The sequence below is a fragment of the Scyliorhinus torazame genome, chromosome 9 (genome assembly GCF_047496885.1).
Source record: "Scyliorhinus torazame isolate Kashiwa2021f chromosome 9, sScyTor2.1, whole genome shotgun sequence".
Taxonomy (NCBI): domain Eukaryota; kingdom Metazoa; phylum Chordata; class Chondrichthyes; order Carcharhiniformes; family Scyliorhinidae; genus Scyliorhinus; species Scyliorhinus torazame.
In genome coordinates this window covers 73,780,347-73,806,337 of record NC_092715.1, presented here as the reverse complement: position 1 = coordinate 73,806,337, position 25,991 = coordinate 73,780,347, and the positions used below count along the sequence as shown (strand labels likewise).

General features: G+C 47.1%; 1 protein-coding gene across 1 annotated transcript in view; it reads right to left on the bottom strand.

Annotated features, from left to right (window-relative positions):
* The window catches only part of mrps27 (mitochondrial ribosomal protein S27), a 188,583-nt gene that overhangs the window by 131,027 nt on the left and 31,565 nt on the right, over positions 1–25,991 (bottom strand). Inside the window, exons 3-4 of the mRNA XM_072516145.1 lie at positions 15,429–15,499; positions 13,376–13,434 (exon numbers count right to left, since the gene is read on the bottom strand). Of these exons, the coding sequence (XP_072372246.1) occupies positions 13,376–13,434; positions 15,429–15,499 (130 nt within the window). The remainder of the gene's footprint in view (positions 1–13,375; positions 13,435–15,428; positions 15,500–25,991) is intronic.

Genomic DNA, 25,991 nt, shown 5'->3' with positions numbered 1-25,991 from the left:
TGGGGCACATTGCACAGGCTAAATTTGACGCGGTTGGTGGAACAGATGGAGGAAGATTTCAAGAGATGGGATATGGTAGCATTGTCAATGGCAGGGAGGGGTGCAGGCGGTTAAGATGGTGGTCCTCCCGAGATTCCCCTTTGTGTTTCAGTGTCTCCCGGTGGTGATCACGAAGGCTTTTTCAAAAGGATAGAAAAGAGTATCATGGGTTTTGTTTGGGCCGGGAAGACTCCGAGAGTGAGGAAGGGATTCTTACAGCGTAGTAGGGATAGGGGGGGCTGGCACTACCGAGCCTAAGTGAGTATTATTGGGCCGCTAATATTTCAATGGTGAGTAAGTGGATGGGAGAGGAGGAAGGAGCGGCGTGGAAGAGATTAGAGAGGGCGTCCTGTAGGGGGGACCAGCCTGCAGGCTATGGTGACAGCCCCATTGCCGTTCTCACCAAGGAACTATACCACGAGTCCGGTGGTGGTAGCTACACTGAAGATTTGGGGACAGTGGAGACGACATAGGGAAAAGACCGGAGCACTGGGGGGGTCCCGATAAGAAACAACCATAGGTTTGCCCCGGGGGGAATGGATGGGGGATATGGAATGTGGCAAAGAGCAGGTATAACGCAATTGAAAGATCTATTTGTGGATGGGAAGTTTGCGAGTCTCGGAGCGCTGACCGAGAAATATGGGTTGCCCCAAGGGAATGCATTCAGGTACATGCAATTGAGGGCTTTTGCGAGGCAACAGGTGAGGGAATTCCCGCAGCTCCCGACACAAGAGGTGCAGGACAGAGTCATCTCAAAGAAATGGGTGGGGGACGGTAAGGTGTCGGATATATATAGGGAAATGAGAGACGAAGGGGAGACTATGATGGACGAACTAAAAGGGAAATGGGAAGAAGAGCTAGGGGAGGAGATTGAGGAGGGGATGTGGGCAGATGCCCTAAACAGGGTAAACTCGTCGTCCTCGTGCGCCAAGCTAAGCCTGATTCAGTTTAAGGTATTACACAGGGCACATATGACTGGAACACGGCTCAGTAAATTTTTTGGGGTGGAGGATAGGTGTGCGAGGTGCTCGAGAAGCCAGCGAATCATACCCATATGTTTTGGTCATGCCCGGCACTACAGGGGTTTTGGATGGGGGTGACAAAGGTGCTTTCAAAAGTAGTAGGAGTCCGGGTCGAACCAAGCTGGGGGGTTGGCTATATTTGGGGTTGCACAAGAGCCGGGAGTGCAGGAGGCGAAAGAGCCGATGTTTTGGCCTTTGCGTCCGTAGTAGCCCGGCGCAGAATATTGCTAATGTGGAAAGAAGCCAAGCCCCCGGGGGTGGAGACCTGGATAAATGATATGGCGGGGGTTCATAAAGTTAGAGCGGATTAAGTTCGTCCTAAGGGGGTCGGCTCAAGGGTTTACTAGGCGGTGGCAACCGTTCGTCGAATATCTTGCGGAAGATAGATAGGGGAGAACAAAGAAGGCAGCAGCAGCGGCCCAGGACTTGGGGGGGGGGGGGGGGGGGGGGGGGGGGAGGGATGGGGGGGGATGGGGGGGGGGGGTGGCCTGAGACAAGGCAGTTGCCAATTAGAGCTCGTTTTTATTTTTTGTTATTTAATATTTATTTATTTGTTGTTGTTTTTGTTTAAATTTAAAAAGGTCATTATTATCTGTATTGTTACAATGTTGTGTAAAGGATGCACAATGTACTGTGTTGGTTGACCAAAAATTTTCAATAAAATATTTTAAAAAAAGAAAGCAAATGCAATGTTGTCATTTATCTCAAGAGGCTTGGAATAAAAAAGCAGGGATGTACTTCTGAAGCTTTATAAAGCATTAGTTAGGCCCCATTTAGAATACTGTGAGCAATTTTGGGCCCCACACCTCAGGAAGGACATACTGGCACTGGAGCGGGTCCAGCGGAGATTCACACGATGATCCCAGGAATGGTAGGCCTACCATACGATGAACGTCTGAGGATCTGGGATTATATTCATTGGAGTTTAGGAGGTTGAGGGGAGATCTAATAGAAACTTACAAGATAATGACTGGCTTAGATAGGGTGGACGTAGGGAAGTTGTTTCCATTAGCAGGGGAGACTAGGACCCGGGGGCACAGCCTTAGAACAAAAGGGAGTCACTTAGAACAGAGATGAGGAGAAGTTTCTTCGGCCAGAGAGTGGTGGGTCTGTGGAATTCATTGCCACAGAGGGCGGTGGAGGTCGGGACGTTGAGTGTCTTTAAGACGGAAGTTGATAAATTCTTGATTTTTCGAGGAATTAAGGGCTATGGAGAGAGAGCGCGGGTAAATGGAGTTGAAATCAGCCATGATTGAATGGTGGAGTGGACTCGATGGGCCGAATGGCCTTACTTCCGCTCCTATGTCTTTTAAAAAATATATATATTTATTAAAGTTTTTTAACACAATTTTTCTCCCTTACAAACAATAACCCCCACCCCCCATAACAAAATAACAAGAAATCGCACAGAGCAAGATATATACATGGCAAAATGATATGTTTACATAGCTTTGTACACTGGCTCTCTCCCGCACGTGCCAGTTTCCCCAACCCTTCGTGTTATCTCTTGCTCATCCACCCTCTCAGGCAATCCACCATTCTCCCCCCCTCCCCACTCATCCCAACCCCCCTCCCAGGGACATCCCCCCCACCCAGGTTGCTGCTGCTGCTGTCGACCTTCCCCTAACGCTCCGCGAGATAGTCTAGGAACGGTTGCCACCGCCTGTAGAACCCCTGCGCAGACCCTCTCAAGGCAAACTTAATCCTCTCCAGCTTTATGAACCCAGCCATGTTGTTTATCCAGGCCTCCACGCTGGGGGGCTTCGCCTCCTTCCACATTAGCAAGATCCGTCGCCGGGCTACTCGGGACGCAAAGGCCAGAATGCCGGCCTCTTTCGCCTCCTGCACTCCCGGCTCGTCCACTACTCCAAATATTGCTAGCCTCCAGCTTGGCTTGACCGGACTTTCACCACCTGAGATATTGCTCCCGCCACTCCTCTCCAAAACCCCCTCCAGTGCCGGGCATGACCAAAACATATGGACATGGTTCGCCGGGCACCCTGAGCACCTTCCACATTTGTCCCTCTACCCCAAAGAACCTACTCAACCTCGCCCCCGTCAAGTGCGCTCTGTGAACCACCTTAAATTGTATCAGGGCTGAGCCTTGAACACGAGGAGGAGGAGTTAACCCTACCCAGGGCATCAGCCCACAGACCTTCCTCAATCTCCTCCCCCAGCTCCTCCTCCCATTTACCCTTCAGCTCTTCTACCAACGCTTCCCCTCTTCTTATTTCTCCTGGTGTTATTGCCGGCACCTTGCCCTCCCCGACCCATACACCCGAGATCACCCTGTCTTGAATTTCTTGTGCCGGGAGCAACGGGAATTCCCTCACCTGTCGCCTCACAAACGCCCTCACCTGCATATATCTAAAGGCATTCCCCGGGGGTATCTCGAACTTCTCCTCCAGTGCCCCTAGGCTCGCAAACGTCCCGTCAATGAACAGGTCCCCCATTCTTCTAATCCCCGCCCGATGCCAGCTCTGGAACCCCCCCGTCCATCTTACCCGATACAAACCGGAGGTTACCCCTGATCGGGGACCACACCGAGGCTCCCATTGCACCCCTGTGCCGTCTCCACTGGCCCCAGATCCTTAGCGTTGCCGCCACCACCGGGCTAGTGGCGTACCTTGTCGGCGAGAGCGGCAGCGGTGCCGTCACCAACGCCCCCAGGCTCGTTCCTTTACAGGACGCCATCTCCATCCTCTTCCATGCCGCCCCCTCTCCCTCCATCACCCACTTGCGGATCATCGCCACATTTGCTGCCCAGTAGTAGCTCCCTAGGTTTGGCAGCGCCAACCCTCCTCGGTCCCTACTTCGTTCCAGGAACCCTCTCCTTACCCTCGGGGTCCTATTTGCCCACACAAACCCCATTATACTCCTACCTGCTCTCTTGAAAAAGGCCTTGGTGATCATGATGGGAAGGCACTGAAACACAAACAGAAACCTCGGAAGGACCACCATTTTGACCGACTGCACTCTACCCGCCAGCGAGAGCGGTAACATGTCCCATCTTTTGAAGTCCTCCTCCATTTGCTCCACCAACCTCGTCAGATTCAGTTTATGTAGGGTCCCCCAACTCCTGGCTATCTGGATCCCCAGGTACCGAAAGCTCCCCTCCGCCCTCCTCAGCGGTAGGTCCCCTATCCCTCTTTCTTGGTCCCCTGCCTGTAATACAAAGAGCTCACTCTTCCCTACATTGAGCTTATAGCCCGAAAACTCCCCAAACTCCCTTAGAGTCTGCATGACCTCCACCATCCCCTCCATTGGATCCGCCACGTACAGCAACAGGTCATCCGCAGATAGCGACACCCGATGCTCTTATCCCCCTCGGACCACCCCCTTCCATTTATTAGACTCCCTCAATGACATAGCCAAGGGTTCGATCGCCAATGCAAACAACAGGGGGGACAGGGGGCACCCCTGCCTTGTTCCTCGGTACAGCCGAAAGTGCTCCGACCTCCGCCGGTTCGTCACTACACTCGCCACCGGGGCTCTGTAAAGGAGCTTAACCCAGCTGATAAACCCTCCCCCGAACCCAAACCTATGCAGCACCTCCCAGAGGTACTCCCACTCTACTCGGTCAAAGGCCTTCTCCGCGTCCATAGCTGCCACTATCTCCGCCTCTCCCTCCTCCAATGGCATCATTATCACGTTTAAAAGCCGCCGCACATGTGTTTAATTGCCTGCCCTTTACGAATCCCGTCTGGTCCTCGTGGATCACCCCCGGGACACAGTCCTCGAACCTCGTGGCCAGCACTTTTGCCAGCAACTTAGCATCCACATTGAGGAGCGAGATCGGCCTGTACGATCCACATTGCAGTGGGTTCTTGTCCCGCTTTAGGATCAAAGAAATTGTCGCTTCCGACATTGTCGGGGGCAGGGTCCCCTCCTCTCTTGCCTCATTAAAGGTCCTCACTAGTAGCGGAGCCAACAGGTCTACGTACTTCCTGTAGAACACCACCGGGAACCCGTCAGGTCCCGGGGCCTTCCCCGCCTGCATACTCCCCAAACCCTTACTCAGCTCCTCCAACCCAATTGGTGCCCCCAAACCAGCCACCTCTTGCTCCTCCACCCTCGGGAATCTCAGTTGGTCTAGGGATCGTCTCATCCCCTCTTCCCCCGCTGGGGGCTGGGATCTGTACAGCTCTTCATAGAAGGCCTTAAGTACCTCGTTTATTTTCGTCGCACTCCGAACCGTGGCTCCCCTTCCTTCTTTGACTCCCCCCATTTCCCTCGCTGCCATCCACTTACGGAGCTGGTGTGCCAGCATCCGACTAGCCTTTTCCCCATACTCGTAGGTCGCCCCCTGCGCTTCCTCCACTGTGCCTCCACCTTCCCTGTGGACAACAGGTCAAACTCCGTCTGGAGCCGTCGTCTTTCCCCAAGTAATCTTTCCTCCGGGGCCTCTGCGTATCTCCTGTCCACTCTCAAAATCTCCCCCACTAACCTCTCCCTTTCCATGCCCTCTGTCTTCTCCCTATGAGCCCTGATGGAGATTAGCTCTCCCCTGATCACCGCCTTCAACGCCTCCCATACCACCCCCACCCGCACCTCCCCGTTGTCGTTGGCCTCCAAGTACCTTTCGATGCACCCCCTCACCTTCCCACACACTACCTCATCTGCCAGCAGTCCCACATCCAGCCGCCACAGCGGGCGTTGGTCCCTCTCCTCTCCCAGCTCCAGTTCCACCCAGTGCGGGGCGTGGTCCGAAACGGCTATGGCTGAATACTCCGTCCCCTCCACCCTCGGGATGAGCGCTCTGCCCAGAACAAAAAAATCTATCCGGGAGTAGGCTTTGTGCACATGGGAGAAAAAAGAAAATTCCCTGGCCTGCAGCCTTGCAAACCGCCATGGGTCCACTCTCCCCATCTGGTCCATAAACCCCCTAAGCACCTTGGCCGCCGCCGGCCTCTTTCCAGTCCTTGATCTGGAGCAGTCCAGTGCTGGATCCAACACTGTATTGAAGTCCCCTCCCATTATCAGGTCTCCTATCTCCAGGTCCGGAATGCGCCCCAACATGCGCTTCATGAATCCAGCATCATCCCAGTTCAGGGCGTATACATTTACCAACACCACCCACGTCCCTTGCAACCTACCGCTCACCATCACATATCGCCCTCCATTATCTACTACGATAGTCTTGGCCTCAAATGACACCCGCTTTCCCACCAATATTGCCACCCCTCTATTGTTCGCGTCCAGTCCCGAGTGGAATACCTGTCCTCCCCATCCCTTTCTTAACCTGACCTGGTCCGCCACCTTCAGGTGTGTCTCTTGGAGCATGACCACATCTGCCTTCAGTCCCTTTAAGTGCGCGAACACTCGAGCCTTCTTCACCGGCCCATTCAGCCCCTCACGTTCCACGTTATCAGCCGGATTGGAGGGGCTCCACCCCCCCCCCCCCCCCCCACTTCCCCCCCGCCGACTAGCCATCTCCTTTTCTGGGCCAGTCCCGTGTCCACGCCTCCCTCACCCTCCAGTCCCCCAGCCGGGGGATCCCCGTCCCGACCACCTCTTCTGTGTCCCATTCCCTTTCGGCCAGTGCAGCAGCAACCCTTTCCCGCTTCCCCCCCTCCCCTCCGCTAGACTCCTGTCGAGCTTTTTGCTCCCCCATATCGCTCCCGTAAGTCAGCTGACACCTGCTGACCCCGGCTTCCCCCGCCGTCCCATTGACCTCCCCGTGTGGGAGTCTCCCAATCAATATGCGTTCCTTCGTTCCCCTTCCCGCCTTTCTTCCCGCACGCGGGAAAAACCCTGCGCTTTCCAAAGCCCGCCCCTCCCCCTCTAGCGCAGCTCCTGTCGCGGCCTTGTCTCTCTCCCCCAGCCCATGTAACATTTCCTGCACGTGATTGACCCCCTATATACAACAACCATCACACATCAAACCTCAAACATCCCCCCCACCCTCACAAACCCTCAGTTAGAGTCCAACTTTTTGGTTTGTATGAAGGTCCACGCCTCTTCAGGCGTTTCAAAATAAGAGTGTTGGTCCTTGTATGTGACCCACAGTCGCGCTGGCTGCAGCATTCCCAATTTCACTCCTTTCCGATGCAACACCGCTTTGGCACGGTTGAAACCCGCTCTCCGCTTTGCAACCTCCGTTCTCCAGTCCGGGTATATTCGGATCTCTGCATTGTCTCACTTACTGCTCCGCTCCTTCTTGGCCCATTTCAGGACCCTCTCTCTGTCCGTGAACCGGTGAAATCTCACCACCATCGCCCTTGGCGGCTCATTTGCCTTGGGCTTCCTCGCCAGCACCCGGTGTGCCCTGTCCAGCTCCAGCACCTCGAAGGGGCCTCCACGCCCATCATCGCCCCGAGCATTGTGCTCGCGTATGCCCCGGCATCGGCCCCCTCCACTCCTTCAGGGAGACCCAGGATCCGCAGGTTCTTTCTCCTCGACCTGTTCTCCAGGTCTTCGAGTCTTCCCGCCCACCTCGTGTGTAGCGCCTCGTGCTCCTCCACTCTCACCGCCAGGCCCAAGATCTCGTCCTCAATCTCACTGACTCTTTCCTGTACCTCCTGGATCTTTACCTCGTGGGCCTTCTGGGTCATCCCTCGTCCTTCAATTGCCGTCAGCATAGGTGCCAGCATCTCCTTGCGCAGCTCCTCGAAGCAGCGCTTGATGAATTCCTGCAGCTCCGGCCCGCATTCCGCTTTGTCCCCGGCCGCCGCCATTTTGCTTTTTTTCCCTTGCTTCTCCCGCTGCTCCAATGTCGCTTTTTTGGCCGTTGCATTTCTGGTCCGGTCCATAAAAGTTGGAGGGGGACCTCTCTCTTCCCTTCCCCACGGGTTGTCTTCGAAAAAATTCCGTTGGGGCTCCTCTAACGAGCCCGAACGTCCGTAATAGCGGGAGCTGCCGAATCGTGCGGCTTAGCTCCGCATAGCCCCAACCGGAAGTCCCCCGCTCCTATGTCTTATGGTCTTATATTTGCTCATCCCCATTCTCCTGCCTTCGCCCCATAACCCCTGATCCCCTTATTAATCAAGAACCTATCTGTCTCTGTCTTAAAAACACTTCAATGTACTAATCAAGACACCGATAGTTAATCCCATGCAAGTCAATGAATCCCTTAACCTTTTCTACAATCCTTTCGCCTATTAATCGCAAAAGAACATAGAAATAAACACCACCCAACGTATCTGCTTTTACCACCTAATGCGTGTTGAGACTGCACTTCCCACATGAAAATATATGACCATTATATAGACTGTTCTCATGACACTCACTGATAGAGAAGAGTATTAAATAGCTTTGGGGCAACATACAAGCTTGATTAACTTCAATGTGCTTACAACCAATTTAATTGTTTGCTGGTATATTTTCATAATTTTAAAAGGGTCATATATCTTAATTATTGACTGGTTTTCAGAATTAGTCTTTCACAATAGGTGAGATCACTGAAAATCAAGTTGTGAAGCTGAAATGAAAGCTAGGGGCATTTTTCCAAAACTAATATTAATCGTAAACTTAAAGCAATGGATCTCCATGTGCTCTGAGATGCCTCAAAGTACAGAGTAAGGTCTAACAAATAAGCGCGTTTCCTTCCTTGCTGGAAATTACTAACATTTTTTTCAAAATTCGTTGATAGATACAGTGTGCACATTCTTTAGTTTGATACGTTACAAAATTACAATTTTTAAAGCTTGCGTGGTTTTAAATCTTACATAGTTTTGAAGGAATTCATAGGAGTATAGAATGCTACAGCACAGGAGGCAGCTCTGATTACCTATGCTTCAGGCTACATCACCAAGGTAGCCATTGCAGGGTAAATGTTTTCTGGTCTCAGCCTGGATGATTGACAATTTTATTGCCCTTAGTGAAATTACACATTTTCAACATAGTGGAAAGTAATAAATGAATGACTTTGTAAAGCTTACATATCCTATTGTCACTATAGGATTCATTGGATCTATAGTATATACTGTCAGAATGGGCATGGAAGTGTCATATGCGTGACAAAGGGGGCAATAGGGGTTGTTTGGGTGGCATAACGTGACATGGGAGAGCATGAGGAGGACCCTTTGAACACTCCTCATGCAAATTATGGTTTATGACTCCGAAGGGGTCGTGAACCATGACTCTTTAAAAACCTGGCACGACTCCATGACAAATGCAGTGGAGCAGGGCATGCTTAGCCCTGCAATGGAGCCAGCCAGATAAGGACTGCCGGGTACGTGCTTTTGATCCACACCTTTCAAAGGCACTCCCAGCATTGGGACTGTACTGGTAGATTGCATGTCTGTCTTTTGAAGAAATCTTCCACTTTGAGGTGTTACTGGGTTGTTAATGGCGCGCTAAATTCATAATTGCTAGCGAACAACCTCTCTAACCTAAAAATACTCATGTTTTAAAAATGATTGTTTGGGTGGCATAACGTGAATGATTAGCATCACCTCCTTTCTTTTGTACTCTATGCCTCTTTTTATTAGTCAAGGATCCCCATGTGCCACTTTAAAATCCTTCACAACTTATCCTGAAACCTTCAAACAATGTTATGGTTTTGTTAGATTAACTAACTTCCTCACAACGAAAAGAGCTACTAGTGTATTGCTAATCAACCTTTAGACCAATGTATTTCAATTTTTCATTACTAATATTTACACTGCATCTCCATAGGGGTTTTTTGTGCAATGGTTGAAAATTCAGAGAAGACAAGCAGAAGTGGCCAGCAAATCCAAAATGATTTCTGACAGTATTTACATGCTCATTAGCAAAGGATCTTGCAAGAGACTTTTCAATGTGTTGCTGGGTTTCCTGTTCAAAACTACTTTTGTAAAATGTCCTTGGGTTTCGTTCATGTCCTAACAGCAACATATCGAAAGTGGGCTTCTCATTATAAAGTTTAGTTGGTGACTGTTCATGCTCAACAACATGAGAATGTCACCTCCTGCCACTTTGTCGGTCGCGTATCAGCCACAAATATTCCTAACTCTGGTACTGCATTGGTCAGAGGCAGAGATGCCAATTAGCAGTAACTATCAAAAGGGACTTCATGTTTTTCAATAATATATAGCTGGCTGTTTTGGGGGATTTTCTAAAGGCAGAATTTTCAGGGCGGTGAACGCTCAATTGAGCTATGATTGGCAGTGGGCGAGACTGTCGTCTGCTCTTGGAAGGAAGACCTGCCTTGGATGGCTCTCCAACCCGTCCAGGCACAGTGCTGCAATGGCCAGAAGAGGTACTGCGCCACTCTGCCTAGAATTAAATCCCAGGACTGCTCTTAAAGTAAGGAGGGCACGAGATGATTACGTAGAATCTACAGCACAGAAAGACCCCATTCGGCCTAAATGGTCCATGCCATTACTAACCTTAACCCTAATGACTTAAACAGCCCTGATTTCTCTTCTCACTACCTATCCGTAAACAGAAAGCTGTTTTTAATTTCTGTTTTTCCCCTTCTATAAGTGGTAGCGTATTTCCCCAAACTTCAGTTTGGCATGATCCAAACCTAATTAATAATCCTACAGCAAACCCGAGGTGAGGAAAATAGAAGGGTTGGTTTATTGTACTTACATGGGAAAGGGGTTTCACAACATCCGCCCCTTTTGCACTCAGGCAATAAAAGAGGGATAAGGGAAGGAAAGGGGTACAGGGCAAGACCACAATTAAAATAAGAGTCAGGAGTCCAAAGTCCAGAGTCAAATGTCCAATGGTGTATTCCTTCAGAGGTTAGCAGGCTGATGTAGCAAAGTGGTCCATCTTTCCAGAAGTGAGGGCTTCTACAATGGGACAGGGCACGTAGAGATGAATTAGTTGTGAAGGCACAAACACAGGAGTTCTAATATTCCAGGAGTACGCAATGTAGATTAGGGCCAGACAATTTCCCTAGACAGAGCTCTTGCTGCTGAGACCTGCTCAATGGTGAAATGGGAGACTGCCTGGGTTTAGTCCCATATGGCAATATTACAGGTTCTAGCAGCTTGGGGGGGGTGGTAATGTGGCATGCTTCCCACCACTTCTCCTGGCTGTTGGATAAAGGATTTTAGGTCTGGACTCTTGAGGTTTTTCAATTGAGGAGCCAGGGTCCCTTTTATCTTTCGCAAAATTACCAGCTGGGACTTTATGCTCCCATTCGTGTCAGGTGGGTTTGGCGACAGGAGCGGAAAATATTGTGAGAAGTCCAAAGTCGACTCTTACATTGGCGTGAAAGCTTGCCGTGATCATCTCCTACCCAGTCAACGTTGGGGATCTCGTAATAAAACATTTGCATCTCGTTATCGGGCTCATACACCGTAATCATAACCCCCATCACCAAAAAATCCAGCAACGGCAGCATGCTGTCTTAAAGGCACAAATCATGACTGGCTTCAAAAGGCCTGCATTTGGTGATCAGACTTCCTAGGGGAGCTTGGAGGGGAGCACAGCACCCTGGGAGTGGTTCCACACATTCAGAGGGTGGATTCAGGGATGCCAGGATCTGACATGGGGCTGATCAGGCTTAATCCAGGGGTACCGGGGTAACACTTGAGGAAGGCTGGGGTAACACTGGAAGGGAACTGGGGGATTAGACTGCTGGTGCCAGGGGTTAGGCTCTAGTGTACCAAGGGGGAAGACTGTCAAGTGTGGAAAGCAATGTTCCTTAGGATGCCTTCTGCTGCTGGGCCACGACTTCCTAAAGGGCTTCACAGAGGAAAGAGAAGTCTAGCGGTGGGGTGGATGAAGAGTCATCACAGACTGACAGCTCCACTCAAATCTGGTTGGGGGGGGGGGGGGGGGGGGGGGGGCTTCTGGGGTGGCATGTTGACTCAGGTCAGGCTAATGGAAAAACATGTCAGTGATCGGTACCCCATTGCAGGTGAGACTGTTCAGCTGTAACTCAATTGATATGTAGTCTAACTAGTCACGCGATTATGCCCACTCGAGCATCACTTATGTGTGCCACTAATTGTTGGTCAGCATTTAATCCTTGGCACACTAACTTTCAACATCTCTGACTGCCATGGTGTGCCTGTTGGGCAAGCTACTATATCCCCTTGGAGAGTTGGCAATGGCACACTGCCCAAGGAGAGCGTCCTAATCCTTGGTTGTGTGCTGAGATATCTATTGAAAGTGCCCCCCATAGACCAGGTTGAGTGCAAGGCCTTGGAGTGAAACTTTGGACAATGCCTGCACCAAGATGAGTGCTCAGGATGCAGTGGATTGACCAAAGCTGTGGTCACTTGGTCATGTGGTGTGGGGCAAGAGTGGTGTGGGGTCTTGCCAAAGCAGAATACAAACTAAGGATTGGGCATCAATGTGGTGGTCAGGACATGAGTCAGTGGGCCGAGAGGCAGCTTCAGATGATGAATGGGCAAAGGATGATCCTTAGCAGACAAATGCTAATTGTCAAGTTTCTGTCTTTGATACTGTAGTGAGGAGAACGTATGAAACATGGAGCCTGGTGATCTCACAGTCATTAGTCTTGCTCATAGGCAGGAGAGACGAGGGAGGTGTCAGCGGAGGCACCTGGCACACCAAAGGCAGGAGCAGAACAATGAAGGGGAAGAGGGGACAGGACCTGCTCTCCATGCAGAGGTTGAATCCCAGACAGCCATCGCTTAGAGGTGCCTCGTTAGACCCAGGGTGTACAGACAGCGCCGAACATATCTGCAGATGTCCGAGAACCAGTATCATTGAAGACTACGCCTGTCTAAGAAATTGGTGGTCACATCTGCCATCTTCTGTAGGATCTGGCGCCACAGGATTTGGAAAACAACCACTGCCAGTGTTGCTGAAAGTTAAAGCGGCGCTCAATCATATAATTCTTGACTGTCCAAGATACTGCTTGTGGCTTCTTTGAGAAATATGCAATCAACAGTAAGTACCAAGGAACAAAGTTAGCGAGCAATTCCTCCCCTATGAGTACAACACACATGTAACACTGAGACGGACAGTAAAACTAACATGGGCCAATGACACAATCCTCGCTGCACCTTTCACTGCTAATCCAAGTCAAGAAACTGGATGTGGTAGAGAATTGCTGAGTTCCTACAACCTCAATATTTGGACAATATTCAGGCAATACATTTTTTTTCTTTATTGTAAATTATATTTAACACCCAACCGAGAAATTAGAAATTTTCCTCACTGTGTGGCAGAAAGTTAGTGGTAAGAGTTGGTGGTGAAGAGAAATGCGAAAAGCATTAAACTTATAAAGAGTAAAGGATATGAAGATTTTCATACATCCGTTCATGACAGCCGAAGCGGTTATTTCTTGACATAGAATGTGCAGCCCAGAAACAGGTCAGTGGGCATGGAACAAAACAAAGTACTAATTGTTCACAGGATTGCTCTCTGAAAAACACTTGGAAGATAAGGCGAAACGTACTTACTTGTAAATATAGTATTCAGCCTGTTCAACCTCTTCTCTTGAAGAAATGTTGTCGATAAACTACAGAAATAAAACAATGTGCAGAATTATTTATATCTGGCTATAAAATCCGCAATTGTAACTGTGTCACCTCAGCATGTAATGCAATACAAAGGACACATGGAGATAGCCATTTAGATCACACTTACTAATAATTCCACCAACTAAAGCTGTCATTTTTTATTGCTGTTAATGCTGCTGTCCAACAGATAAAGAAAATTTGAGGTAAATCAAAACTCTTGCACAAAGCAATCGTAGCCTTGTTGTAGACGTTTGAAGCTATGTGACTATAAGAATAACACAGAAAATAAATGGCAAAGCAATAAAATCACTTGACATGCTCCTTTACAACGAAATCAAGCGAAATAAACCCAAGGGGGAGAAAAATTATTCTTCAAAGAAAATCTTCTGCAGGATTGAAAATGTAGACCCTGTTTACGTGCATCAGTTGCTACTTTATTAAGCTTCTTCTTTATTTCATTTATGCCTGAAGCAAGAAGCCAAACTGGCTCTCTTGAGCGATGGCAATTTATCTGCAATGGGCTATATCAAGAGGAAATAAAAGGATTGCATTCAATATTTGTGGTGTCATATGTATGGTAATCGGTAGAGTTTTGAGAAACGTCAATATAACATTATACCACATAGCCAATAACATAGACTTAATTCATATTATCTATTGCTTTGAAAAGTGTGTAAAACCCGGAGATATTTAAATTACTTAATTCAAACTACTAATTCTTAAAGTAACAATTTTGAATTAATAGGGGTAGACAGCGAGGCCTGACTTTCTGTGAGCCTACTAACTGACAGGAGTCAGGTGGGTGGGCACTTTTCCTCGCCTTGAGGTAGCTCTCCAACCCAGGACTCATTATCATACCAGAGGCAGCTCTTTAGTTTCCGTGTGGGAGTCGGGGGAAGAAAATGTACAGCTGTAGGCCTCTGGATGTGCTGCTAAAGAGGTGGCCTCTCATATCATGTTTTATTTTTAAAAAGACAGTCAATCTCCCTCCCTTTTACTTGATGGGATCCATGCCTAGTTCTATCTAAACAAGATTCCATTATTAAATCACTGACCCTGGCAACAAGTAAGAAATTGCTATTGAGATAAAGAGCCAAAGAAAGGAAGATTAAAGGAGATTGGCCCACTTTATTTCTTCCCTTCTCTCATTAATGACTGCTGAAGGGTTTTCCAATATTGTGGACAATTTTTGGAAAGAAGTTTAGATGTGAACCAGAGCATTAATTTGTTGTGATCTATTGGATCCTGGCTGAGAAAGGGAATATTTGGAAGTATGGGGTTGGAATTCTTATGTCCTCCAACTAATACAGTGTCAAGCTTTATAATATTTTAGCAAATAAACACAATTGAATTTGGTTCTCGCCTCACTGTCCTCAGTAATTTAGTGTGCACCTTTGGAGTTTCCCCTATTTTTCCTTCAAAGTCACAAACAATGTTTATTTCAGTACAAATCTGTCATCGTGTCGATACATTCAGAACTCAGAAACTTGAGGAAAATATTGCATTGGAGATAGAAGAGTAAGGCTATTTTAAACAAACTTACATTTTTGGACCCCAAAACAAAATCTTTCAAATGCATACATCCAGTGGAATTATAGAACATACAGTGCAGAAGGAGGCCATTCGGCCCATCAAGTCTGCACCATCCCACTTAAGCCCTCACTTCCACCCTATCCCCATAACCCAATAACCCCTCCTAACCTTTTTGGACACGAAGGGCAATTTACCCTAACCTGCACATCTTTGGATTGTGGGAGGAAACCGGAGCACCCGGAGGAAACCCACGCAGACACGGGCAGAACGTGCAGACTCTGCACAGACAGTGACCCAGTGGGAAATCGAACCTGGGACCCTGGCGCTGTGAAGCCATAGTGCTACCGTGCTGCCCAAATTATAGGGGTAAGTAATTTTGTTGGATAGTTGTAAATCTATACATCATAGATATTATATATGAGTATTAATAATACATGGCGCATGCCTGTAATAGCCTTACCCGTGCTATGGTTAATGAGCTGACAGGAAGTTTCTTCTCATATGTTATGTCCATTAGTGCAGCTAATTCCGCTGATTGAAAGAAGCAGAATCATGTTTAATTTTTTATAAATTATAGATACACATACACACATCAAAATAGTAATGAACCATTCTTGTGGATGATAACTGATGTGTGTTAGCCTTTTGTTCCATCGCGCAACCATTTTACAGCGCTATCTCAGCTACTATATTTGAACGAGATTACTCGAATTTAAATTATTATTTTAAAAAAATTTGAGTACCCAATTCATTTTTTCCAATTAAGGGTCAATTTAGCATGTTCAATCCCCCTACTTTGCACATCTTTGGGTTGTGGGGGCGAAATCCACACAAACACGGGGAGAATGTGCAAACTCCGCACGGACAGTGACCCAGAGCCGGGACCGAACCTGGGACCTCGGAGCCGTGAGACTGCAGTGCTACCACTGCGCCACCGTGCTGCCCTCTCAAATTAAATTTAATGAATGCCCTGCAAGCTATTGAAAAATCTCATAATACGCCTAAACACTTCACAGAGATGGCATTATTGCCCTTTTGGAAAGATCTTTGAATCATAAATGGGAGAAGGAATCCTCAACTTGCTCGACCTTGTTTAACAAAGGCTTGCTTCTAGCTTGCTGGTCCTGGAATAAGCCCATCTGTCCATAATAACCAAGGCATACTATCGATCAATATTCCAGCAAGGTTACAAAATTTGGCTCACAGCATAATTTGTTCTGGAAAATCACGTTCGAATTTCCTGCAAATCATCATGAATGATTTTCACCCACCCTTTCAGAGCTAAAACCCAAAAGGTCATCTTTTACAATTAAAATGCATGTGGATTCAAGCAAACTGTCCCCCAGGAAAATGTCTTCCTTTTAATGTAATATTAAGCAATGCTGTGCATACGGCTGGAAATTCTTGGGTGGGGTGGGGGGGAGCCATGGTTTATTTACGATTACTGGTAGAAGAAATCAAATAGCAATGTCAACAAGTATGCCACTTTATATTGGAACCTGGCAAAGACCTGTGGCATGGACATTTTTTGAATCGGCGAAAATTGGATGATATTAGAAACATTCTCTGGGAAGAACCCCACACTGCCACCTGCTGTGCTTCTCTACTGCTCTAACATCACAACCGAACCATCCCCCACACCATCCAGTCTGTTACAATTAAGGAATCCTTTATACACACCAATCCATTAAAAGCCATTAAAATATTAAAGATGTCTCCCAAATTCCAGGAATTCCTTCAAAATTGATATTTTTGTGTGTTCATTTGTATTACTTTAAAAGACGATGTATGTATATGGAGCATTATGACAAACACGACTACATTCTCTTTATTACAGGCCTACAAGCAACTGATCAAATATTCAACCTTTCTCCTCTTAGTATAGCAATTTATTTTAAGTCTGATAATAATGCTGGCTGTAATGCTGGTTGTGATGCAGCACATTTTCTTATTATAGATTACATTACAAATCTTGATTTCCAGATCAAATCTTAATGGCATTGAATCATTAATCATTTATGAAGAATTTGTACTTAAAGTTGGAACATTAAAAATAAGCCTCAGGACATACTTCAATATTGTTAAATAATTGGAAAGCTTCACTCCAGCAATTCTATCACAATTTCCTCCTCCAGCTCTGCATCAGTTCCAAATGACATTGCTAACCAATAATGCACTGGGCAGGATTTTGCCCTTTGGGTCAGGGCTCCGGCATCAGAATCAAATGGAGGTCACTGCCATGCACTATCACCCAGAATGATTTTCCCCAAATTGGCCAATTATCGGCCAGGCTCACCATCCCAAGTAAGGGTAGTAGATGGACTTGAGGCAGAAGGAGCAATAGGAGCCCCTCCATCACAGAAGAAGCAACAAGCCATCTATCCAGGTCAGAGTGAGAAAGAGCCCTTCAAACTGGAGGCACCCTCTCGCCAACTTCTAAGCACAAAATAGACTGTAACTGAACCGCTGGTGGCCTGTGGCTATAGCTAGGAAGGTGTGGGAGGCCTCCAAGCCTGCCTGGAGCACTAGCCCCCATATACAGAGTCTGTCACTGGGAGGTTACCTTCAGGACAGCTGGCCTAGTCCCCAACGCCTCAGGGGGCTTGGAGGACGACTGAAATGTCCCGAATGCCTCTGACAATGGCCGTAATTGCCCGCTTTCTGCTGGTGGTGGTGTTTGGGGGGGGGGGGGGGGGGGGGGGGGAGGTGTGCTGCTGCTGGCTGGGGGTGATAGCTCTCAGAAAATGGCCCAGGGCTGGAATGATATCACAAATCTGCACACCTGGGGGCTACAAGGGAACATCACAGCCTGTAAGTACCCTCCAATCCACGCGTTACCCTAATTTGAAACTATACCGCTTTCCTTCACTGTTTCTGGGTACAAAAACTCCCTTCCTAACAGTGCTGTATGTGTAGTTACACCATATGGACTGCTGCAGTTCAAGGAGGCAGCTCACCATCACCTCCTCAGGGATAATTAGGATGCCCAACAAATGCTGGTCCAGCCAGAGTTGCCTACATCCCGTGAATGAATACAAATAGGCGCCGGAATGTGGCGACTAGGGGCTTTTCACAGTAACTTCATTTGAAGCCTACTTGTGACAATAAGCGATTTTCATTTCATTTCATTTCATTTAGAAAGGCGCAGACTAAGCAAGGACAGTCAGCTTGGATTTGTTAAAGAAAGGTAGTGTCTGACTAATTTGAGTGAATGTTTTGGAGAGGTGACAAGTAAGGCCATTGAGGGTAGTGTGCTTGATGTAGCGTACATGGATTTAAGCAAGGCTTCTGACAATGTTCCACTTGATGTCATAAAAGTAAGAGTCTGTGGGATTCAAGGACAAGTGACAAGTTGAAGTACGGGTAATGGTCAATTAATGTTTTGTGACTAAAAGGCTGTTTCCAGTGGTGATCTGCTGGGCTCAGTACCAGATCCCCTACTTCTCGTGGGACATATCTGTGAATTAGATGTAGGGTGTATGACTAAAAAGTTTGCAGATGATACAAAAATTGGCCATGTGGTTGTTATGGAGGAAGAAAGCCGTGGTATGTCGGAAAATATCAATGGATTGGCCAGCTCGGCACAAAAGTGGCAAATAGAATTCAATCTGGAGAATTGTGAGGTAATGATTTGGGGAGGGCATACAGGATAAAGAACAAAGAAAAGTACAGGCCCTTTGGCCTTCCAAGCCTGTGCCAATCATGATGTCCTAACTAAAAAAAAAACCTTCTGCCCTTAATCAGTCCATAACCCTCTATTTCCTCCCGATTCATGCATCCATTCAGATGCCTCTTAAATGTTGCGACTGTGCCTGCTTCCACCACATCCTCTGACAGCGTTCCAGGAATCCCCCCACTCTCTGCGTGAAAAACATACCCCGCACATCTCCCTTAAGCTTTCCCCCTCTCACCTTGAACCTGTGCCCCCTTGTAATTGACACTTCTTTCATGATATGCAGACACACACATAATGATATACAAACAAGCAGTTAAATGGACACAGAGCACAGGACATGACCAATAAGCAGGCAGGACACTCAGGGGTGGGATCTGACTATAAAAGACACAAGGCACTCACACTCCGCCTCTTTCCACTGATGAACATCTAGAGAGTCAGTCAAGGGTGTTGTTACAATCTCACACCCCCACCATGTGGCTAAGAGCTAGACTGGTTCAGTCAGACAGAGTAACCACACTTAAGTTAGCAAAGAGTCGAACTCACAGAGAACTGTGCTATTAGTTCAATAAACCTGATTGAACTAACTTCAAGGTCTGGAGTATCTTTCTGATCTAAGCTGCATCCAGTTGCAGCCAGTGTTAGACCAGTGTACCTAACATGACAACTTCCACCCTGTGAAAAGTCTCTGACTATCCACCCTGTCTATGCCTCTTATAATTTTGTAGACCTCTATCAGGTCCCCCCTCGGCCTCTGTCCTTCCAGTGAAAACAATCCTAGTTGATTCAACTGTCCTCATAGCCAACACCCTCAAGATCAGGCGACCTCCTGGTGAACCTTCTTTGCTTCCACATCCTTCTGATAATGTGTCGACCAGAACTGCATGCAATATTCCAAATACGGCCTAACCAAGGTTTTTATAGCTGCAACATGATTTCCCAACTCCTGTACTCAATGATCTGGCTGACGAAGGCAAGCATGCCATATGCCTTCTTAATCACCTTGGCCACCTGTGTTGCCACTTTTAGGGAACCGTGGCCCTGCACTCCCAGATCCTTCTGCATGTTAATGTTCCTACGGGTACTGCCATTTACAGTATAATTCATATCAAGATTTGATCCTCCAAAATGCATCACCTCGCATTTGTCCAAATTAAACTGCATCTGACATTTCTGTGCACCGTCTCCAATCTATCTATATCCTGGTGCATCCTCTGACAATCATTGGCATGATCAGCAACTCCGCCAATCTTTGTGTCATCTCCAAATTTACTAATCAGACCACCTATATTTTCCTCCACGTTCCAGGGGAGGTCCAGGGAGCCACCCTGCACTGACCACCCACGGGACACCCCCCCCCCCCCCCGCCCCCCCCGGGTGCCGTTCTGCCTGGTCCACGTTTGTGTGGACCAACACTGATCGGCGCCTAGCTGCAGTCTCCCTGGGGAGGCTGGAGAATCGAAGGAGGCCGGTGAATCCCGGGCAAGTAGGCTGTAAGTAGGTTTATGACCTACTTCCACGAGCATCATTCGGTCCCGTCCATTTTGGCCGAAGTTCCGACTCTGACACCTTGCGGGACTTTGGAAAATCGCCAGTTGGGAGGATCGTTTCAGGACTGTCCTGGGATTCTCCGGCCATATTGTGCTCTCACTTGAGCGCAACGGGGCCAGAGAAACGCGCCCATTATCTCTGCAGGCAGAAAAAGCACATTAACTCCCCAGGGACTTCCCCAGTCAAATCACATCCCTCTGGTCAATTTCACCTGCTGTTTCCGAGAATCAAAACAACATGACCACTGCAGTCAAGCACACAATAAGTGATTATTATTATTGTTATAACCCCAGGTTTATAACCCTTAAATTGTCCCAATATTTAGAAGCCAATATAGCTAAAATCCCCATTCGTCACACTACACTAAATTTTGTAAGATTTGTGGCAGCAGTTGGAGACAACAGATGAGGTAAAAGATTGGTGCTTTTTTGAGCAGAGGGCTCATAAGGGATTTGGAAGGTTCGAGTGGAGAATGGGGAAGGCTGGAACAAATTACATTTATGTAACATCTTTAACTTGGCTAAATGTGCCCAGCTGCTTCACAGGAACGTTAATAGTCAAATTTTGACACAAGCTCCGTTAAGAGATTTAGCACAGGTGATGAAAAGCTTGGTCAATCAAGAGGTAGGTTTTAGGGGGCATTTTAAAAGGATGAAAGAGTGGTCAGGAGGCAGAGAGCTTCTGTCGGAACAATTAAATTCAGGCACGTTCAAGACACTAAAACTGGAGAAATCCCAAGTTCACAGAGCGTTGTAGGGTTGGAAGTCAAAGAAATAGTGAAGTCAAAACCAAGAAAAGATTTAAACATCAGCATGAGAATTTGAAATTTGAGCTGTGCTGAACTCAGGGCAAATGTAGGACAATGAGTACAGAGTACCCCAGGGCTGGTTTAGCACACTGGGCTAAATCGCTGGCTTTTAAAGCAGACCAAGCAGGCCAGCAGCACGGTTCAATTCCCGTACCAGCCTCCCTGAACAGGCGCCGGAATGTGGCGACTAGGGGCTTTTCACAGTAACTTCAATGAAGCCTACTTGTGACAATAAGCGATTTACATTTACATTTACAGAGTGATCTGTGAACAGGACCCAGCTAAAGTCAGGATATAGCCAGAAGAGTGTTGGAATATTCAAGTCTGCATGTAACAAAAGCATAAATAAAGGTTTTAGCAGAAAATGGGGAGTTAGGGATGAAAACAAACAATGTTATGTAACTGGAATTTGGCAGTCTTGATAATGGCGAGGTTCTGTGATTAGAAACTCAGTTCAGAGGAAAATAGGAAAATTGAGTTTAGCTGTAGGCAGAGAACGGGATGGAATCAGTGGCAAGCACTAAGTCTATGAGCTGTATTTTCACCATTGAGGTGGGAAGCTCGAGTTGACTGAGCATGTTGTCTCCTTTAAAAGGGTCGCCTGCCAGATATTCATTCCAGAGAAGCATGAGTGGGATGAAATTTGGTCCGCGGCCTCCAGAGGAATTCTGAAGGCAGCCAAGGCTGGCAGATTGGAGAGGCTGGCCTTTGTCCCAGTTGTATTAACAGCTGTTAGATCCTCTAGCTCTCACCCCTCACAACCCCTCATCATGCCTGTTCCATGGCCCCCATGTCAACCTCCATACCTTCCCTGCATCCTGCATGCTCACTTTGCGCTATAGAACCGCCAAATCACATAACGAGGCAAGTCCTGAAATTTTTTTTAATCCATTCAAATACCTGCTTTGAAATAAACTGCTGTTCTTACAACCCCGTAAAAGTGTCAATCAGACAAGCCATTATTGTATCAATGACATAATTCTTACTTCACTTCACATCTCTTAATCTTGTCCAAGTAAACATAAAAATATTGAAAGGACCAAGAATAGATGCTCAGGGAACTCCAGAAGTGACAGTGCCAAAGTGGAAAGAGAAGATATTGTAGGTGATTCTTGTGGTTCCAACTGGAATAAGTAAGTACAGAAATGGGGACAGTCCCACTCAGCTGGAGAATTGAGGAGCGTTAGAGGAGGATGGCATGGTGAACCATGTCAAAGGTTGCAAACCGGTCAGGAAGATTAGAAGGAGTAGTTCACCATGGTCACAGAAGATGACATTTGTGACTTTGATAGGGGCCATTTCAGTTCTCTAATCGGAGCGAAAGCCTGAATGGGATTGCGGAAGAGATATGCACAATTCTGGAAGGTTACATCATATTCAAAGAGTTTGGAGAAGAAAGAAAGGTTCGAGATGCTGCGGTATTTTGTAAGGACCGAAGTTGAGCAATGCCCTAGGCAGGTGAAGGGGGAGCAAAGGTGTAGCAGTCACGGTGAGTAAGGAAGGGAGAGAAGTATAAATGGAGAATTAGAAGCAGCAATGGGAGAGGAGATGGTCATGGATTCTTTAAGATGAGCTCCCCTATCAGACTGGTGGAAACACAGTTGAACGTCAGTGCAGATAATCTCCCTGTTATTTCCTTCTGCAGAGTACAAGATAATTCATCCATAACAGGAATCCCAATGTTTAAATTAAAATTATCAAAAGCTTTCCTCTCTGTCTTGAGCTTGAGTAGGAAATGTATATTGGAGAAAATTTGGTATCCAATCAGAAATGAAAAAGACTGAGAACAAAAAAAGTTGACAGATGCCCATGAAGCTCATTCATGGTATCCAGCAAATACATAAAAACACTTTAGACTGATATGTTAAATAAACATTCAGGGTCTATCAAACCTCTCTTAACTTTGGAACCCTCCTAACTTGCCACTCAAGCACAATTTGCTTCTCAATTGGTTCGGGAAAATACTTTCTCTAGCGTAAGAGCAGTAATTTGAACAGAAAGTACTCCCAAGGCTTGCCTTGCCAATTAAATTGTGGGCTGAATCAAGGACTTAAATGTTTATCCAAAGTCAATTTGGGTATTGGGTACCAGGATACATTTGCCAACTTTCTGCAAACATGCACATATTCAAATCATTCTTTGCATCATTTGAGCCAGAATGAGCAAAACTCAAGTAAATTACTTTGAACGTACAATGATAGAACACAATTGAAAATATTGTGTTAAAAAGGAGTTTTTCTTCTGATAGACTTGCAGATAAGTAGAACAGCATCCAATATATTGATGATGGGTAATGTAACTGCCAGAAGCAATCTTTTCATATTTTATTTCCCATGTGACAGTACCGTAATGAGCATCAACCTTCCAAACCTCCAAATTCTCAGAGAGCAATTGATGCAGCAGATTTACATAATTTACTCCGAGACATTTCGACAATATATACATAATTATCCCCAGAGGTCTTTATGCAAGTTTTCATTGCTATTAGTATTTTTTAAAAATACAAGAATGACCTGATATCAAATAATCTTTTTTAAATAAAAGAAATATACATTTGCTTCTCATTTTTCAGTGATGTGGAATGGCAGATACTTCTGGCTTCAGGCTAAATGTGACAGCACAAATCCTGACAGTCCTTAAACAACTGGAATAAATATACGGAGATACTGACAGTTAAAAAAGCGAAATATCATTATTCTTACTTGAGACGGGATTAAAATGTTGCTAACTTTTGGTTGGTTCAATTGGCTCTGTTTTATAACCTTTGCTCTTGATTCGCCAGGTATCTTTATGATACCGCCACGAGGTTCAAGTCCAAGTAATGATCAATAACTCAACACACCAATTAGTAAGATTCAAATCAAAGCACATTTATTATACACAGCAATCGCTGCTCATGCACAAATTCTTCGTTTAAGCTACTTCTACAACTAACAGGCCTATACTTAACTTCGGACTGGCCCACCAGGTCAGGGGAACAAATGGCCTTTCGTTCGGAATCTGAAACTGCGGGATTCAAAGCCGGTATGGACTGGTAGCTAGGAGCGCCTATCTCGTAGCGAGTGTCAACTTGAGACTTACTTCAGGGATGTGGCAGCTTGGACCGTTCACTCTCAGGGGTTGCTTCGCGTTGCTGAGTGACCCGGTCAAGGAGAGCGATTTGAACTTGGGGCTTAGCTTTTATAGACCCCAGGGGCATCCCGCCTTTCGGGGCGGACTCTGTACCTGGTTGTAGGTGATTGGACTTTGTTCCAATCGCTTGGTTCGATTTCTCCAATACTGGAGCGGTTCCCTGATCGATGGGCGGTCTTGAGGTGTTCGTTAACCTCTTTTGTGTTGGCTCCTGCTGGCGCCGGGGAGTCTGGCTTAGTTTTGTGTGTCCCAAATGTTGCTATTGTTCCCGGGGATTGCTCATTAGCATGTAGATGGCTGCTACATTATTATGCTGATGGTCGCTGGTATCGATGCTGTCTGGGCTTTTGCAGAGTTAAACACACAGCAAACCTGCACCTGCTGGTTTCTGCCTGTGTTGGCTGAATTTCCTTCAGCCTTTGCCGTTCGCCATTTTAAATCGGGACTTGGCCAATTCAGGTGGCTACAAAAAAGTATATATTTTATGAACCTTGTTCAAACGGCTTCATTTAAGCAGCTTTGTGGAAAGATTGCAATACAGAAATAACAAGCCAAAATTCAGTGTGCGGACAGAATCGGAAAAACTAATTCCACTTCAGAAGACAGAGGATTTTAGGTGCTATATTGTGGTCAGATTGAGCACCACATGGGGACTTCCGGTGGCGGCCAAGGAGGTGTAGGTCGCACATTTGATAGCTCCAGCCTATAACGGACTTTTGGACTTTGTCCCCCCCGGTTTTTTTCGGATTTTATGAGATGAATCGGTGAAGTGTGAGACAGTAAGGAGAAATCCCCCTCCGTATGGAGAATTGGACCAGAAGTGGCCGTGTGAGATGGCAAAGCCCTATAAGGGAGACGCAAGCAGAGCTAGTAACACGGGACAGCATGGCGGGGCAGCAGGGCAGTGGGGAGACGGCACAGTGGTCGACGGAGTAGCTGGTGAAGTTTTTCGAGGATTGCTTTGCCAAGCTGAAGAAGGACACGCTGGACCCGATTAAGGCATCGATTGATCAAGTGGTTCAGAATCAGGAAACCCATGGGAGAGCGATGCAGGAGGTGGAACAAAAGTTGTCCGAGCACGAGGAGTATATAACTGTGCTGGAAAGCAAGGTGGGGATGATGAACGACCGCCAGAAAAGAATGCAGGAGAAGCTGGAGGAACTGGAGAATAGGTCCAGAAGGCAGAATCTCAGAATTGTTGGCCTCCCTGAAGGCAGTGAGGGATCGGGTGCGAGGGCCTATGTGACGGACGTATTGGAGAAGTTGATGGTGGCTGGGGTGTTCCGTCGGCCCCTGGAATTGGACAGAGCGCACAGAGCCCTCGCGAGGAAGCCCACAGCAAACGAGCCGCCAAGGGCCATGGTGGTACGTTTTCACCGTTTCATGGACCAGGAACACATTTTGCGTGGGCCAAGAAAGAACGGAGCAGCAAGTGGGAGAACTGTGAGTTGCGCATCTATCAGGACCTGGGAGCGGATTTGGCCAAGAGGCGAGCTGGGTTCAATCGGGCAAAAACAACCCTCTTTAAGAAGGGGGTGAAGTTCGGGATGCTGTACCCAGCCCGTCAGTGGGTCACACATGAGGAGCGGGACTTCTACTTTGAAACGCCAGACGAAGTATGGTCCATCATTAACGAAATGAAGCTGAAGGCGAATTAAAAGACACTTAAGCCTTGGAGAAGTACTGTGGCGGCAATTTGTGGTGCTGGATTGTATAAATTTAAGTAGCTCTATGTGAAATAATGGGCTGTGTGGATGGTTAAAGGTTGCTTTGTCTTGCAGGGACCTTGTTAGATGGGGGGGGGATGGGCTTTGAATTTGGTTCTGCTTTTTGGGTGACTATTTTTCTAAAGTGAC